Below are 17123 nucleotides of genomic sequence, written 5' to 3'. Positions count from 1 at the left end.
AACAGACAGACTTGCCTTCTGCTAGAGGAGAAGATTTAGAGTATTTTAAATACTGATAATAGTGTGTGTGTGTGTGTGTGTGTGTGTGTGTGTGTGTGTGTATATATACCTGTACTGGAGCTGATGATCTCTTTCCCAATCACATGTCCCAGTAGATCGTACTGGTTTAGTCTGGAGCCATCAGGAGCCACGGATACAGACTTCTCGTCTTCCTGAGTCCAGATGTACACCACCTCATTATTGGTGTACGCATCTGTCAATCAAACAAAATTGAAACACTTTTATTTCCACCTGCAGCTTAATAAAATGTTATTACAATGTAGTGACAGACAGATTGGTGCAATAGCATTTGCAGTTATTTAACTGCTGCGTATTGAATGGATTTGGGTAGGGATGAGTCAGGAAAAAAATTACATTATGGTGCAGCACACGTAAAAAAACTGAGAAATATTCAAATCACATGTGTCATTAAATAGATGTAACATCATAATTACTGTGTAATTACTAGGGTGAATATACAGTTGATTCTGTGAGGCATTCAAGGGAGAGAGCAAGAGAGAGAGTGAGTGAAAGAAAAAGAGACAGAAAGAGAGAGAGAGAGAAAAAAAGAAAGAAAGAGAGAGGGGGGAGAGAGAGAAAGAAAGAGAGAGAGAGAGAGAGAGAAAGAAAGAAGGAAAGAAAGAGAGAGCGAGAGAGAGAGAGAGAAAGAACTAAGAAACTATTTGTATGTTACAGACCTATGCCCAGCTCACATTTTCAGGTAATAATTTGATTATGATCATTGTTAGAGTTGCACTGAAACTTCTGGAGATTATAAAAACAATATGTTCAAATGATATTTTTTTTTTACTCTCATCTAATCAGTATGAGTTAGACAGAGCACCAAGAAACTGCTCTGACATACACCATCCAACCACACTGGAGGGTAATTACAGTAACGACTGCACAAGACTAACACTAGAAGGTTTTTTTCTTTTGTGTGTGTGTGTGTGTGTGATTTCCATAGGAGCATTATCCCGCTGTGATGAGGTGCAGCGTCTCTGTGTGTGTGTGTGCGTGTGTGTTTTCCATAAGAGTATTATCCTGCTGTGATGAGGCGCAGCGTCTCTGTGTGTGTGTGTGCGTATGTGTGTGTGTGTGTGTGTGTGTGAAAGCGCTTTTTCAGCAGACGCACTCTCATGTCACAGTGTAGAACAAAGATCAGGACGGAGAGGGAAAAGAGGAGAAGTGTCATAAATATGAATAAATGCATTTCAATGAGGTGCAACTTTAATAAACTACAGTTTCCTCTAGGTTAACAATGCCTCTTTTTTCTCTTTCGCTTTTGTGTTTTTTTTCTTTTTTTTTTGTTTTTTGTTTTTTTGATTAGCTCCTTTCGACTAGCGCTCCCCTGAATGCAAGGTGTAACTTCGGGATAACTGACTGTTGTTACATAAGTAGAACTACTTCCTGTTTGTTAAAAAACACACATACACCCGCACACACATGCACACACACACGTGTCAGTACATATTGCATGGTGAGGCGGGGGGGGGGGGGCGCCCAGACAAGGCATCAAAAATATGATTAAGGCTCTCGGCCAGAGCTTGGGTTAATTAAATTTTGATAGCTAGAGAGAAAAGTTATTGTTTTATTCTGTTGGAAGGCCATTAATCAAAAGCTAAAACGCATCAGCTTTAATGCCACTTAATCTATAATGAATTGTAATTGATAATGAAGTGCACACACACACATACACACGCACACACACACATCCGTACGCCCCACAGCTGTCGGCGCGCACAAAGGTGTGGATTTACCATCGCTTCACTTCAACGATGAAATTTTAAAAGCGAAAAAAGAAAAGTGAAAAACAGAAGTGAGAAGGTCAGGTGGTGCTGCTGGCACTGACCCCACCCACATTCTCAGCCTCTGGATCCAAAGTCAATTAATGCATGCACACTGGAGTGTGTGTGTGTGCGTGTGCGTGTGTGTCTGTGTGCATGTGTTTGTGTGTGTCTGTGTGCATGTGTGTGTGCGTGTGTGTGTGTCTGTGTGTGTGAGAGAGAGAGAGAGGGACAGGGTAGAAGAAAGAGAAAACAGAATAATGTTTGAGTTAGAGGACACCTTGTCAAAAAACATCTTGTGAAAAACCGAGATTTAAAAACCGATTTCCAGGTTTTCCGGAAATGGAATCTGATTTCCGTACGGGAAGCGAACCGGCTTCCCCCCTCTTGTCCTATTTCCAGCCATAAGAAACAGAGCGAGTTTTCAAAGAGTTCACAAAGCCACGGCATTGGCACAGAAACTTCCTCTGCCTTCCTCACGAGGAGAAGCTAATGACAACATATGCCGCTCATCTCTTCTTCCAACATCAATTACTCTTCTCTTCTCTTCCTCTTTTTTTTGTCTTATTCTATCCCTTTAATGTGTGCAGTGGAAATTCAGCTTTTTGCAATTCTTTAAGCTCAGAAGTTAAATAATGTCAGAGAGCGGGTGGCAGTCCCTTTAAACACACACACACACACACACACACACACACACACACACACAGCTTTATTATACCCATGAATTTTTAGAAGAACAAAGAACAGACCCTCCAGGACCCCGCTTCGCTGCATGTGTGAATACACTTTAAAAAAATTCACGACACACGTTCTGACTGTGGCTGCAATTTTTTTACTCCGCCCCCCTCCCTTTTGCTTTCTTCTTTTTTTTTTCCTTCCATGAAGATTTATGTTCAAAAGCAGTTTTCATCATGGGTGTTAATTTGGAGACGGATTTTTATTCTTGCGGTCTTTCTGCTGCGGCGGCAAGTTGCCGTCTCCTCGGAGCTTGGGGTTCACGGCGCGGCGCGGCGCCTGTGAAGAAGGCTAGGCTGGGATGTGTGACCCCACGGAAAAACTGCTTCACTCGACGGAAAAAAAAGAAAATTAAAAAAATAAAAAAAAACAGCGGCTTCAAAAACCTCTGAAACGTGAGGTTTTTGTGATTTATCAAACCAATGCAGATGCAGAGGTGTGTGTTTTTTTTCCTTCCCGTTTCATTACGCCAATGCTACCACTGTTCCTCAGACAACACACAAACAAACAAACCAAACAAACAAACAAAGAAAACAATAAGTATCAATATTTATATCGAAGCTTTTTTTTTTTTTCCCCTCTCCAAAAAACAGCTTCATCATGGAGCATTTAAAAACAAAGTGGTTGATGTGTTGGAGAAGTTCTCAGACTCGGAGGAGTTCTGAACTAAAGGGGAGCATTGGAGAGGTCTCCGCGTGGTTCTCGCTGATTGCTGCTCTGTCTCTGAGAGGGAGAATCCAAAGGCAAAAGCGAATAGCGGGTGATTGGATTGAACAGGGCGGAGACGCGAACACAAAAGACGCTAATCGCTTGCCGACCGTACGACAGCGGCGTTAAGGAGCGGATTGTTTCGGCGATGTCGGAGACGCTCGGGCAGGGAGAAAACGAACGCTAATGACGAAGGAGCTGTAAACGTGCCAGGGCGTTGTGTTGGCGTCTGAAAAAGCGCCACTGGAAACCAACAAAACCAGTTAGTTTTTGTTTTTGTTTTTGTCTTTTTTTTTTTTTACCGGACACACTCTGCGTTCTGAACACAGCCTCTTTCTCTTACTTACTACGTAACGCTAGCCTTTAGCATAACTAGCGTTGTTCCTCCTCAGCAGGTCTGTTTTTGTTTTTGTTTTTGTTTTTGTTTTTTCATGTAAACTGGGAAATGAGGGCTTGTTTAGCTGCTGACAAATCCATGAATGGCAGCGTTTCCTCCCCCTTGGGTCTTGTTGTGACTTGGCCTATAAATTAATTAGACAATTATGTTCTGACTTAGAGCCATTAGGTACGACTAGCATCACTCATCAAATTTAAACTGTTTGTTTAAGGCGCTCGCTTGAGACGTTATAGTCATCGCCCTGACCTCTCTGAGATGCATCGTTGCATTAACATCAAATCATGACATGTCAAGTGACCCCGCGACCTTTCGTATTTTAGGCTTCGTCACGTAAAAGCACCGGTGGAAAGTTCTAGAACGGGGAGCTGTGTTCCGGAAGGAATGCGTGAATTTAATGATGTTTGACACTGTGTGGGACAACACATACTGTCCCTTTTGACAGGGTTAGAGGAGTTTTGTCCTTGTTTTTGGTAAGTAGTAACTCTTTTGGGTTCGAAAAAAACCCCAAAACAAACGAGCTTTCAAAGATTTACTGAAGCGTGGAAAAGAGCTGGTAAAGAAAGTAAATGTTTCATCTCTGAACAAATGCCATCCGGACATCGATTATATTGTAGGCATTTTCCATCTCCCCAGCATCAAATCTTTCTCCTCAAGGGACTTGAGCCAGGCAGAAACCTGGATATTCAGGCTCCTCTGATCCATGGAAATCTCTCTAAAAAGCTGTTCTCAGTCTAACCTTTTTGTGGGTATATCAAGGGCTGATCCGTGGGAAATGGAGACAAATAAATCAAGAACACGGGCTGCACTTACAGCTTCCGAATTTGAGAGGACAAGCATGGGCGTCCATGGGGAAGTCCTCCAGATGCATGGGACACTCTGCATGAATGGTTAACCTGGAGAGAGAGAGAGAGAGAGAGATAGAGAGAGACAGAGAGAGAGAGGGAGATAGAGAGGCAGAAAGAGAGAGGCAGAAAGAGAGAGAGAGAGAGAGGGAGAGAGAGAGAGAGAGAGAGAGAGAGGGAGAGAGAGAGAGAGAGAGGGGCAGACAGAGAGAGAGAGAGAGAGGGGCAGACAGAGAGAGAGAGAGGGAGAGAGAGAGAGAGAGAGAGAGAGAGGGAGAGAGAGAGAGAGAGAGAGAGAGAGAGAGAGGGAGAGAGAGAGAGAGAGAGGGGCAGACAGAGAGAGAGAGAGAGAGGGAGAGAGAGGGAGAGAGAGAGAGGGAGAGAGAGAGAGAGAGAGAGAGAGAGAGAGAGAGAGAGAGAGAGAGAGGGAGAGAGAGAGAGAGAGAGAGAGAGAGGCAGAGAGAGAGAGGGAGAGAGAGAGGGAGAGAGAGAGGCAGAGAGAGAGAGGCAGAGAGAGAGAGAGAGAGAGAGAGAGAGAGAGAGAGAAAAAAGAATAGGTTAGAGGACTCACTGTTAAATCTTTTTTTTTTTTTTTTGGGGTGAAAAATAGAGATAGCAGATGCTATTTCTGTTTCTGTAAAAGTTGGAAAACATTTTTTTACTCTAGGAAAACAGAGAAAAAAGGGGGAGAGCCACAGGGGGAGAGAGAGAGAGAGAGAGAGAGAGAGAGAGAGCGCATTAACGTGTCTCTCTGAAGCAGGATAGCCAAAACACAGATTTCATATTCAGCAGAGATGATGCAAAATTAAAGAGCCTCGTTATGCATTTCCTTTACTCAGAGCCGCTCATCTGGGACTGCACACGACCAACGCGTTTTAACACGCCGGCGTTCAGTAAACTCGGACGCAAACTCAGCATCGGGGGGAGGCCGTTTCCGTGGAGAAACGCGGGTCAAACGCTGAACGCTCTTTGACCGCGGAGACACGTCGATGACAACGGCGTCGCTAGCAGGATATGCCGCGCGCGCGCTCCATCTGAAGCCCTGAGTCAGGGGGCAGGTTTCACCACATATGACGGTATTGATGTGAATTTGGTCACCCTGGATGACACCCCAGTGTGCCTCATCTGTGTCAGAATCCGACCCTGGATGAGTCACGCGGCGATGGAAGAGACGCAGCTCTGATCGCGAGGATTCAGCATATGCTGGGAGTGACTAGAGGCACAGAGCAGTAAACATGAGGTCAGATACCTCAGTGAAGCCCTTCTGTAATCTGCCCCAAAAGCACACACGAAAAGCCCTGGTGTGTTTTCACCAGTGATCTCTAATGATTACGACGCACAGTTCTGCTGTGGTGATGTCACGTTCGGTATCGTCAGTCTTCAGTGTTTAGGCGTGATGGGTGAGGTGACGGGAACGCTGCGACCGCGTGTGTGAACAAACCGGTTACAGGCGTTTTCTGCGTGACGGACGGATGCGATTGACCAATTGATTGACTGATGGCCTGCTGGAGGACTTGATTGATCGTATTGCCTTGTTAAACAGTTCTGTACGTTTCAGTCCTGCTGGTTTGACTAACTGACCTTTCCGCAAGAGAAAAACAGCTTGAAGACATGTACATAATTTGTTGTAAGAATGTGTGTGTGTGTGTGTTTGTGTGTGTGTGCTTGTGTGTGTGTGTTTATATACTTGCAGAGGTGGTTTTACAGAACCTCTGAAGAAGTCTTGCATCCAAACACTGAGCCTGTGACCTCTGTCCGTTCATGAATTACTGACATACTGCAGAGAGACTGGGACTAAGAGACTTAGACATGGTGTTTCATTTTATTTATTAATTTATATATATTTTACTTTATTTGGCCGCGAGGACGGACGTGAAACCGTTTAAGAGCGACGTTCAGTGTCGAGGACTCTTTCGCACGGAGACGGTTCGAGAATGCTCTGGCCGTGGTCCTATTCTTCATTTCCGTTTACCTCGGACCGTTCGGCCTAACAACCTTACGAGCAGTAAATCACACCGATCCCCTCCTCCTCCTCCTCCCCCTGTGGGTGACACACTCCTGTTTAAACGCGCACCATCTCCCCTTGGCTCCTCTCAAGGCCGTCGCCGTGACGACAGAGGCAGGATATTGGCTCCACGCCTCCAGTGATCTACAGCTCAGTCTGACATTTGGGTGGCAAAGAGAGAGGGGATAGGACAGACACCGTGTGTGTGTGTGGGTGTGTGTGTGTGTGCAGAATGTGAAGCTGTAATATAAAAGTTTGGAGAGTAGTAGTTAGAGTTTGGACTCTTTGAGTCACACTGTGTGTGTGTGTGTGTGTGCGTGGTGTATTTGTGTGTGCGTGTGTGGAGTGTGTGTGTGTGTGTTTGTGCGTGTGTGCGTGTGTGTGTGTGTGTGTGTGTGGTGTGTGTGTGCGTGTGTGTGTGTGTGCGTGGATGAGTGTGTGTGAGAGAGAGGGAGAGATTAAGTTTGTCTGTGTGTGTGTGTGAGAGAGAGAGAGAGAGAGACGAAGAAAGACAGGGAGAAACTCTGTGTGTGTGTGTGTGTGTGTGTGTGTGTTGGAGAGACAGAAAGACAGTGGGAGGTCATCCAGTCCAGCCTGTTCTGTGAATCCAATGCTGTGTCTGTTTCTTAGGTTTATTGTCAATGAGCTCCGGGCTGAAGTCTCTGTTCTCTCCCCTGACTCCAAAGCCCTGTCTCTCTCTCTTTCTCTCTTTCTCTCTTTCTCTCTCACTCGTTCTCTCTTTCTCTCTCTCTCTCTCTCTCTGCCTCCCACTCCTTCCACTGATTACATACTGAACCAGTCAGCCTGAACGCTTCACATACTCAAGGACTAGCTCTGCAAATCAAATGAGCCCTCCCATACACACACACACACACACACACACACACACACGCATACACATGCACACACGTACAAAGATCCTTCTGGATGTTAATTTCTTTTTAAAGATTCTCCTTTGCACCTCTGTGCTCATATATTAAACTACTCAACTCTGGTCAACAGGGCCAGGAAAGCCTGAACATCTGAACAGGGAAATCTTTTCATCTGTTTGAATGAGACCTCATTACAAGCAAGTGTGTGAAGTATTTGAATGACAGGGGGCCTGGTCCCAATCCACTCCAAATGTTCCCTTTCCTTGTGACCTCATTCTCTTTTAACGGCAGTGTTTTGATGAAGATTCTGCAAAGACATTCACTCAATGTTTATTTGGTACAAAGTTTATTCAGTCCTGTTAGAATTTCAAGGAACTTCAGCGGAACAGGACACGAGGTAACACGAGAGAGTATTGGAACGGGGCCTAAACGTTTGAATGTGTATTTAACCCAGTTCTGGTGTAAATGCAGTGAAGAGCGGTTCTCAGGGGTTAATAACGCTAAAAAATGAACAAGAGCGCACGTATCGCCGGAGCACCGCGCGCGATAACCTCAGCAAACCTCAGCAAAAAACAAATAAATAAATAAATAAATAGAAAATTTTAAAAAAGCCGTGTAGAAACACAGACATTTAATCCATGAGTCTTTGCACATTCTGCACCACACATGCGGAGAGAGGACATTAAAAAAACATGCGGTGGAGGTTTGCTTGGCACGGGAGCAATTCATCATGTATCTCTTTGCCATTTCTCTCTCTCTCTCTCTCTCTCTCTCTCTCTCTCTCTCCGATGTCAGGGCTGGGTTTCGCACATTCTGCTAAAACATAATAGCAGTCCTTCAAGGCGGGCTCAAGACTCCTTCAGCACCTGCAGAACGGCGCGTAGGACGAGGAATGAAAACAAAAACACAAAAAAAAGATACCTTTTAAAAGGAAACGGGCTGACATCTGTCTTGAGTAACACATTCCCAGTCAGGCGCTGAGAGCTAGCTAAAATGCAAACGCTTTCTCCTCACCGCCGGCGGAAACAGATACCGCAGGAAAACAGATGCCGTGACAGGGTGTGAAGGAGGATTCTTACACTTTACCCACATCTCTCTGTAATAAAACATTTCCTCACTTACAAATAAAATACATTAAATGTTTCCTGAATTTACAGGTCAGCTACAATTCACTACACTCATAAGACACAAAGCCGTAATAATTAATCAACAGGGTAATCAAAAGTAACTCCAAATTATTATCTTATGAGGTAAAAGTCACATGATCCTGGAGAAAGAAAAAAAAACCTTGTACAGGGTCACGTCATAAGTGACACATCATGGTTGGGATTTGGACTCCTTCCAGACACTCCTCTCACCATTATCACCACACCACTATATGAACTGGAGCAGAACCACTACACCACTGTGTACTGGAGCAGAACCACTACAGCACTGTGTAAACTGGAGTATTACCACTACACCACTGTGTAAACTGGAGCATTACCACTACACCACTGTGTAAACTGGAGCAGAACCACAACACCACTGTTTAAACTGGAGCATTACCACTACACCACTGTTTAAACTGGAGCATTACCACTACAGCACTGTGTAAACTGGAGTATTACCACTACATCACTGTGTAAACTGGAGCAGAACCACTACACCACTGTGTAAACTGGAGTATTACCACTACACCACTGTGTAAACTGGAGTATTACCACTACAGCACTGTGTAAACTGGAGTATTACCACTACACCACTGTGTAAACTGGAGTATTACCACTACAGCACTGTGTAAACTGGAGTATTACCACTACACCACTGTGTAAACTGGAGTATTACCACTACAGCACTGTGTAAACTGGAGTATTACCACTACACCACTGTGTAAACTGGAGTATTACCACTACAGCACTGTGTAAACTGGAGTATTACCACTACATCACTGTGTAAACTGGAGCAGAACCACTACACCACTGTGTAAACTGGAGTATTACCACTACACCACTGTGTAAACTGGAGCAGAACCACTACACCACTGTGTAAACTGGAGCAGAACCACTACACCACTGTGTAAACTGGAGCAGAACCATTACACCACTGTGTAAACTGGAGTATTACCACTACACCACTGTGTAAACTGGAGCAGAACCATTACACCACTGTGTAAACTGGAGCAGAACCACTACACCACTGTGTGAACTGGAGCAGAACCACTACACCACTGTGTAAACTGGAGCAGAACCATTACACCACTGTGTAAACTGGAGTTGAGAACTGGAGCTGTGTCATGAGTTGAGCTAAGCAACCATCAGGAGGCTCGAGGTCCCCTAGTCACAATGTACACAAATTTTTTTGTTTTTTTCTTTTCTTTTTTTACTTTGGAAAATTCTGTAAACTCTTTCATTCAGGGGCCTTGCGGTTGGCAGAGCTTAATGAGGAGTTGCTGGGTGCCTCGTGGGTAATCCATAGACGTAATGGTTCTGATGGCGCTGGCCCGGCCGGTGAACTGGACATGCCGGGAGAGGAAAGCTTTCACACAGTTGACATTAGTTAATGGCTATGCTGTGGGTCTGTGGGGACTTTGCCTGAGTGTGTGTGTGTGTGTGTGTGTGTGTGTGTGTATGTGTCCACCTGGGCATAAACACCTTTAGTGGGAAAAAGACCCCCCCTATCCATCTACCACTCAGCTCAGTGTCACCTTGTCCCCTGGTGGGATGCACACACACACACACACACACACACACACACAGAGTCACAAGCACACACACAGAGTCACACACATACACACACACACACACACACACACACACACACACCAAAAAGCAAAGCAAAAAACATTTCTCCAGCTCCAGTGCTGTGTAATAGCTCGCCCTGGGTCCTATGTAGTGTTATCTGATTGGATAACACAGAGAGGAGTCAGATCTAAAGCGTGGCATGTCACAGATTGAAGGCGTCTCAAAAGAGGTTTTGACGGACCGCAGGCTCCGCTCCCGTTCAGCCCGGCACAGTTAAGCCTCCCGATACCGTACTGTAACTGTTAGCCTTGTCCAGATCTCTCTGTGATCCCTAACTGCACATCCCAAGTCTTATTTCTCCTCATCACTCCCCATTCTCCCTGGGCCTGGCTTTCTCCTCATCACTCTCCATTCTCCCTGGGCTTGGCTTTCTCCTCACTTAGGACAGAACCATCCCTCACTGTCTATCTGGGAGCAGCTCCACCTGCTTGCCTGTCAATCTATCAGCCTGCTTTCTCTTTCTCTCTCTCTCTCTCTCCCTCTCTCTCTCTCTATTTCTTTTTTTTTCTCAGGTGCCTGCAAACACACACACTTCATCAAGAGAGAAACATTTGCTGACCTGTAGCCCATCCACAGAGAGAGAGAGAGAGAGAGAGAGATAGTGTGTCTCTTTATTGGCATGGAGACAGAGAGCGATTGTGACGTGGGACAAATCTAGTGTCAGGTGTCTGATGTCTCGTTCATCACCACGCATCATCTGGGGGACTGGGGCCCTCACATTCAGGAACCCAGAGTCGTCTATCAGTGGAATGATCAATGAGGCCTTTCCAGTATTCCAGAAGAGAGAGAGAGAGAGAGAGGGAAAAAAAACCAAACAAGCAAAAAAATGAAATCTCTCTTCACCAGTCCGAACTCTTATCTGTCTGTATGTGCGGCCTCGGCACAAAAAGAAACGAAAAACAAACAAACAAACAAAAAACTCCGGCATTCTGAGACATGGCTCAAGATGAACAGAGAGCAAATGGCTTTTGGTGCCTTTAAAAAAAAAAAGAAAAAAAAAGAGAGAGTCACGTGGAAAGGGTTAAGCAGCAAGTGACAGACAAACATTTTTTTTTCCCCCCAAGAGTGTAATATATTTGGTCACTTTTCTTTTTTTTTTTGTCTTTGACCGACTGATGACCCATTTTCGAGTGAATACAATGATATGGACTTTTTTTCCTTATCTCTTTTTCCCCCCCTTGTTAAAATGCCATCTGAGAGATGTAGGACAGCTGACAAAATTAAACAGAGTGAAAGACAGAGTTCAGGAAAGCCTTTGGCAAATCTTCATTTTTTTTACAACCCAAATATTCTAGACCTTTCCGCTCTGTATGAAGCACACGGAGATTAACGCACTCTATATTTAGAGCCATTAGCTTCTGGCCAGAAAAGGCTGTTTTTGACGAACCGTATTTGACTATTTATTTATTTACATTTTAGACAATTTCAATTTCACTGTTTCTTCTTTTTTCTTTTTAGAATTTATTTTTTGTTTTTCGGGAAAACATTTGGAAAACTCCCAAACTTCACGACAGCAGTGCCAGCCCCAGGGGGCAGATGAGGACCATCTGAATGCCTCTTACAATACCCATAAAAATGCCCACTGCCTGGTTCCAGCCTGCAGGCCACACAGTGCTGTCTGACTGCATGAGGCACACCATGGAAAAAGATGCCACTACCCGAATTCTACCCGCAAATCTATAGGCACCCGACGGATCACGTGTTGCCCAGTGACACGAACATTTCCATGTAGCTTTTTTTTTTCATGAGTTAAGGAGAAATCATTGAGGGGGGGGGGGGCAAAGGACAAAAATAAAAATTGGAGAAGGGCAGACAAAGCATAGCTGAGCCAGGGATTCGTCTGTTTCGTCTGACAAGCGAAAACGAAATGAAATTGGCTAACAGCAGCAAATGAAAATAGAAGTGTTTTCTCAGGGGTGCTTACAATGTCAGTGAGTGCAAGTGCGCAAGAGTGTGAGTGAGGACCAGGAACCAGGCGTACAGACACAGACACACACACACACACACACACACACACACGTTTTAGGGAAAGCTCTCCGCGTTCACACATCTGCAGCCTGGGCTGTAAAGTGCCTGTCTCCAGAGGCTGAAAAGACCAACAAAGCAGCAGTCTGCCCTAGACCTTTAGTCAGTCTCAGCTTCTCTCCCACCCAGCACATACACTCCATCCCCTGTCTGAGACGCCATCTGGCCCTGCTGCCCCTTTAATCATCCTAATCGAATAATCATAACATACTTTTTCAATTACAATAATATAATAAGAGACATTGATGTGGCTCGTTCTGCTCTCAATGAAAGTGTTTTGACGATGAGAACGATGATTCTAATTTTAATGAATTTTGTCATTACTAACACGATAACGCAAATTCTCTTGACTGAAGTTCGATGCAATTCCCTCGTTCTGTGCGGCTCAGGGTGCCTGTGGATTTTCTCTTGGATGAACTTTTTTGGATTAGAGCTTGGAGCAGAAGTTACTGACACCAACTGGGATCTTTCCAGTCTTCCCTACCGTTCCACAGGTGCTCTTAAACACCGGCGCTCAGGTCGCCATGGTGACGGCACGGCAATTAGCGAGCGCCAGATTAGGGGGACGACGCGTTAGGAATGACCGGAAGTGTTTAGCATGCAGCGGCCGAGGTTGCCGCGCACCACACAATTAATTCTCCCGCCAAATGAAGCCGAAGGCTCATTATCGCACGAGGACGGCGGAGCACTGAGAAGCGATGGTCAGAGAGCAGAAAAAGAAGGTCGAGTCTTCCATCTGGATCTCTAGAACGGTGCAGGGTGCGAGGGGGGGGGTGAGGAGGGAGGGGGTGGTGGGCGGGCGTTCGGGCCACAGGACTGGCACGGGTATTGTTCTTACCTGCGTCAGGAGCCTGGTTGCCTGGAAACTCAGGCAAGGGCTTTATTTTTAGTCCACTCAAGCGGCGGGAATGTTTTTTTTTTTTTTTTTTTTCCCACCGGAGGTCCAATTCAAAAACACAAATATTATCTACTCTCCAGGGGGGTTGAGACTAGCTTTTTTACTCAGCAGACAGTGACACATGGAGGACGAGGAGGATGCTTGTTACAAAAGAGGAGAGGATGATGAACCTTTGGAGGGAGAAAGAGAGAGAAAGAGAAAGAGAGAGAGGATTCTTGTTACAAAAGAGGAGGGTGATGAACCTTTGAGAGAGAGAGAGATGGAGAGAGAAAAGGGGAACGCAGTAGAAAAGAAATAAGGGACAGAAGCCAGTCATTATCCTCCACAGGTTCCCAACACCTACAGAACATTCTCGTTCTAACCAGACTCACCTCTGTCTGTGCATTCTGAAGAATCCGCACTAACAGGAAGCACCTGCTCAAATCAATCAGCAAAACTGATGTTTAACAGACAGAGAGTGTGGCGACTGACACGAGGAACTAAAGCCGGAAGAAGAAGAAGAAGAAGAAGAAGAAAAAAAGCGTTCCTTTGACAAGTCTACAAAACAAAGCCCACAATCTGTAACGGTGGCGACCAGCCAACAAACAAAGGCTTGAATAAAACATGACATCGACGCGTTAAGCCGTTATGTGGAGTTTTTGCAATGATTACAGTCTATGGTTTTTAAGAACCGTTCAGACGCGCAAAGCCGAGTGACATTTCCAAAATCGATGACCAAGAAGCGAGACGAGATGATGGTGACCTTACCAAGTGGATCTGTGCCCAGATTCAGCAGGTCTGATGTTATAAAAAAAAAAAAGAAAAAAAAAAAAAGAAAAGAAAGGAAAAAAAAAAGAAAGAACAAGAAAGAATAATTCTCCACAGATAAGCCCTTAGATGCTCGGTCCATAAATGGTGAATTCACGTTTAAATTGCTTCAGAGAGCCAGCTTACAGTAACGGTTATGATAAGGTGAAGTCAGTGCATAGTTGCACAGTTGTCAGAAACACAGAGCAAAAAAAAAAACTGCGATCTGGGAAGATCTCAGAGGTAAGAGCAAACTGTCAAAACTTTTTTGGCGTTCTCTGTTCGTAACGAAGGTTGTCGGTAATAGCGCGTGGGGTACATACTTTACCGCACGACTTTCACGGTCTCTCGTAATTTGAGAGCTCTCTCTCTCTCTCCACAATAGAGATACAGACAGAGAGAGAGATTTAAATAAGGTTATTCCTTCTTGCTAAGCGTGGAGAGATAACATTCCCCAGTCTCTGGATAATGCTCCCGTAATCTCCCCCAAAATCCCCCTTCTGACAAAAACAACCTGTGGATTCTGGTACATAATAAGTGGGGGGGGGGGGGGTGGTTTGGTGCTGCTTTGGTGAATTTGCCTCATTGGGATGGGAAGGGAGGTGGTGGGGGGGGGGTTCCTTTTCAGCTCAAACCTGAGGAGCTGCTGCCCTAATTAAAAGGGTGGCTGCGTATTTAACGGAGCGTGTAATGTATCGCTGTATTATGTGCCAATCATTTTTACCCAGTGAGGTGACCCCCCCCGCCCCCCCCACCACCATCCCTCCAAAAAAAAAAAAAAAAAGACTGCTTCCTTGTGCCCCACAAACTACCCTTTTCATCCACCAAAACAATGCGTCCCGCCTCCTCGTTAGTTCCATTAGCATAGCCACACCCCTCAGTGTGAGTGATATCAGGGCCGGAGGAGCTCCGCGGGGGGGGGGGGTTCAGGCTCTCGCGGCTGGTGTGCAGGCCCACGTCGGGGTTCATTTCGGTGGAGGAGAGAGTGTGACTGGGGCCCTAATGCGAGAAGCTGGTGGGGGATTGGAGCTACTCGCCCTTGAGCGGTGAAAATAATCGGATTTGCAGGACTCGGGCAGCACAGCCACGATACTTCACACACACACACACACGCACACACCACAGCCAGAAGAGTTTTGGTGTGAATGAGAGAGAGAGAGAGAGAGAGAGAGAGAGAATCAGTCTTCGGCGAGCAGCTGTAGCATTGGTAATTCTGATTAGGAGACGTGATTTAAATGACCAGGCTGCAGGGCTGGGAGCGTGCAAACATCATTAAAACCACACCACGGGCTCTCATTACGAAACGCTCGCTTCTGCATCCTCGCATGGCACGTCTCTGGACCCCAAAAAACCTGAAGAACCTCCCCTCCACTCGTCTGAGTAATCTGACATCAGAACGAAACCTCAGAATCAGGTCGGCCTTTATCACGCCGTAAGACAATTACGTCGTCTGTCAACTCTGAAAAAAACAAAACAAAAACCAAAGCGGAGGCTAAAGAGAGGGTGATGCTAAAATTAAAAGACTTTTAGACTCAAACGAGGCCAAATTCAAAGCTGATATGTTTGCTCGTGCTTGTTTGTGTGTTCCGTGGCGACGCTCCTGTTTCGAAGTTCTCTGAATAATTTAAAAAAAAAAAACGTAAAATCCGTCGGCATTTTTATGAAATCGAAACAATAATGTGATTCAAACTCGCCAAAGAACTCACCGCCATGTTCCCCTGTTCCCCCAAACTCTTCTGTCACCCCCCCCCCCCCCCCCCCCCCCCCCCCCCCCCCCAGTCAAATGGTATTTTAAACTTCTATTAAACAGTGGGCCCTGGGGGGAGCAGCCTAAGGAGGCAGAGAGAACAGTAACTCCAAGGACTGCTGACTCAGTCAAACACTGACGGGGTGTGTGCCGCGTTTTCAGCCCTCCGAAGGGAAAAAGCTAATCTTACATTATGGGGGAAAAAAAAACAACATCTCCCAACAACAACAACAACAACAAGAACAACAAAATATACTGATAATAATAACAGTTCCATCCAGCTGCAGCCAGTTAGATCAGGTTCAACCCTGTTATAATTTGAGATATTATTGCCCTGCGCCACTGCGAAAACGTTCCACCCTTGATTCGACGTCGTTACGGTGTTGTACGTTCACTTCAGCCGCAGAAATACCAGCGTATGTCACTGCGACGCTGGGTAACTTCTGGAGCGGTCAACCCTGTTACAGTTCTCCTCATGTCAATGCAGGGGGGCACGGCATTCTGGCGCTCTCTGTCCAGAGTGTTTTTTCACCGCTGAGCCACGTCCGTTTGTCACTGAATAACTGTGGAGTAAACAGGGATGTGGAGAGGTCGAAGTGCTTTGAAAGTCACCTCTGGTTCATGGTCCAGGAACAGAACTACTGGTCCCCACGCACGGCGGACCTCGTGAATACATTAACTGTAGGAGTTCAAAGGAACCGGTAGGGCTGGCCGAACTGTGTGGGGCGGTTTGCTTTTAAAAGAGCCGGCACGTGTTACGGGAACGAAAGTCCCGTGTCCCAAGTAACAGAGAGAAGTCGACCTTCAGACCTTCCACGCGCTTCCAATTATTCACCGACAGCAATTAACTGCCAGCTCTTCTGCCCGACGCCTCGGCTGACAGAAAACGACAGTAAATCCATCTCTCTGTGACACTGCTTACCTACACCTCCACCCTCAAGCTGTGTCATCTCTCTCCTGTCCCCCTGTCCCCCAACACTGGGACTTTGGCACCTTCCCAAAACTCACAGAGAGAGAGAGAGAGAGAGAGAGAGAGAGAGAGAGAGAGAGAGAGAGAGAGAAAGAGAGTTGGAAAAGATGGAGGTTACAGCCAACCATATTAGTTCAGTATTGAGTGCTGGGCTGAAGCCAAATGAAAGTATGAACAGTGGGTAAGAGAAATCCTCTCCTCTCCTCCTCTCTGCACTACTCTCCTACTGTGCCCCCCCCCCCGCCCCCCTCGTCTCTCTCTCCGCTCCGGCCCATGGTAGCCTAATCCCAGACCATAACACCTGAGTGCCTCTGTGGCAGGGCTGACCGCGACCGCGACCGCTGCTGAGAGGGCAGAATAACGTCATGTGGTCAAAGACATGCAGGGTGCAGATCTCCCACCCCCAAGTCCCTGCAAGCTCTGCTGACACAGTGCACCTTATACACACCCAACTCTAAAATATCTATGAACACACACACGTACACACACACACACATCACGCTCAGATTGATTGTCCTGATTCAAACAA

The 17123-nt window shown here is 45.9% G+C and overlaps 1 protein-coding gene across 1 annotated transcript in view; it reads right to left on the bottom strand.

The window, feature by feature from the left end:
* The window catches only part of gabra3 (gamma-aminobutyric acid type A receptor subunit alpha3), a 63874-nt gene that overhangs the window by 21629 nt on the left and 25122 nt on the right, over positions 1 to 17123 (bottom strand). Inside the window, exons 4-5 of the mRNA XM_030793179.1 lie at positions 4477 to 4559; positions 110 to 253 (exon numbers count right to left, since the gene is read on the bottom strand). Of these exons, the coding sequence (XP_030649039.1) occupies positions 110 to 253; positions 4477 to 4559 (227 nt within the window). The remainder of the gene's footprint in view (positions 1 to 109; positions 254 to 4476; positions 4560 to 17123) is intronic.

This window comes from Chanos chanos, chromosome 16 (assembly GCF_902362185.1).
Source record: "Chanos chanos chromosome 16, fChaCha1.1, whole genome shotgun sequence".
Taxonomy (NCBI): Eukaryota; Metazoa; Chordata; class Actinopteri; order Gonorynchiformes; family Chanidae; genus Chanos; species Chanos chanos.
Note: the sequence above shows the minus strand (reverse complement) of the source record. Positions and strands in the feature narration are given on the sequence as shown.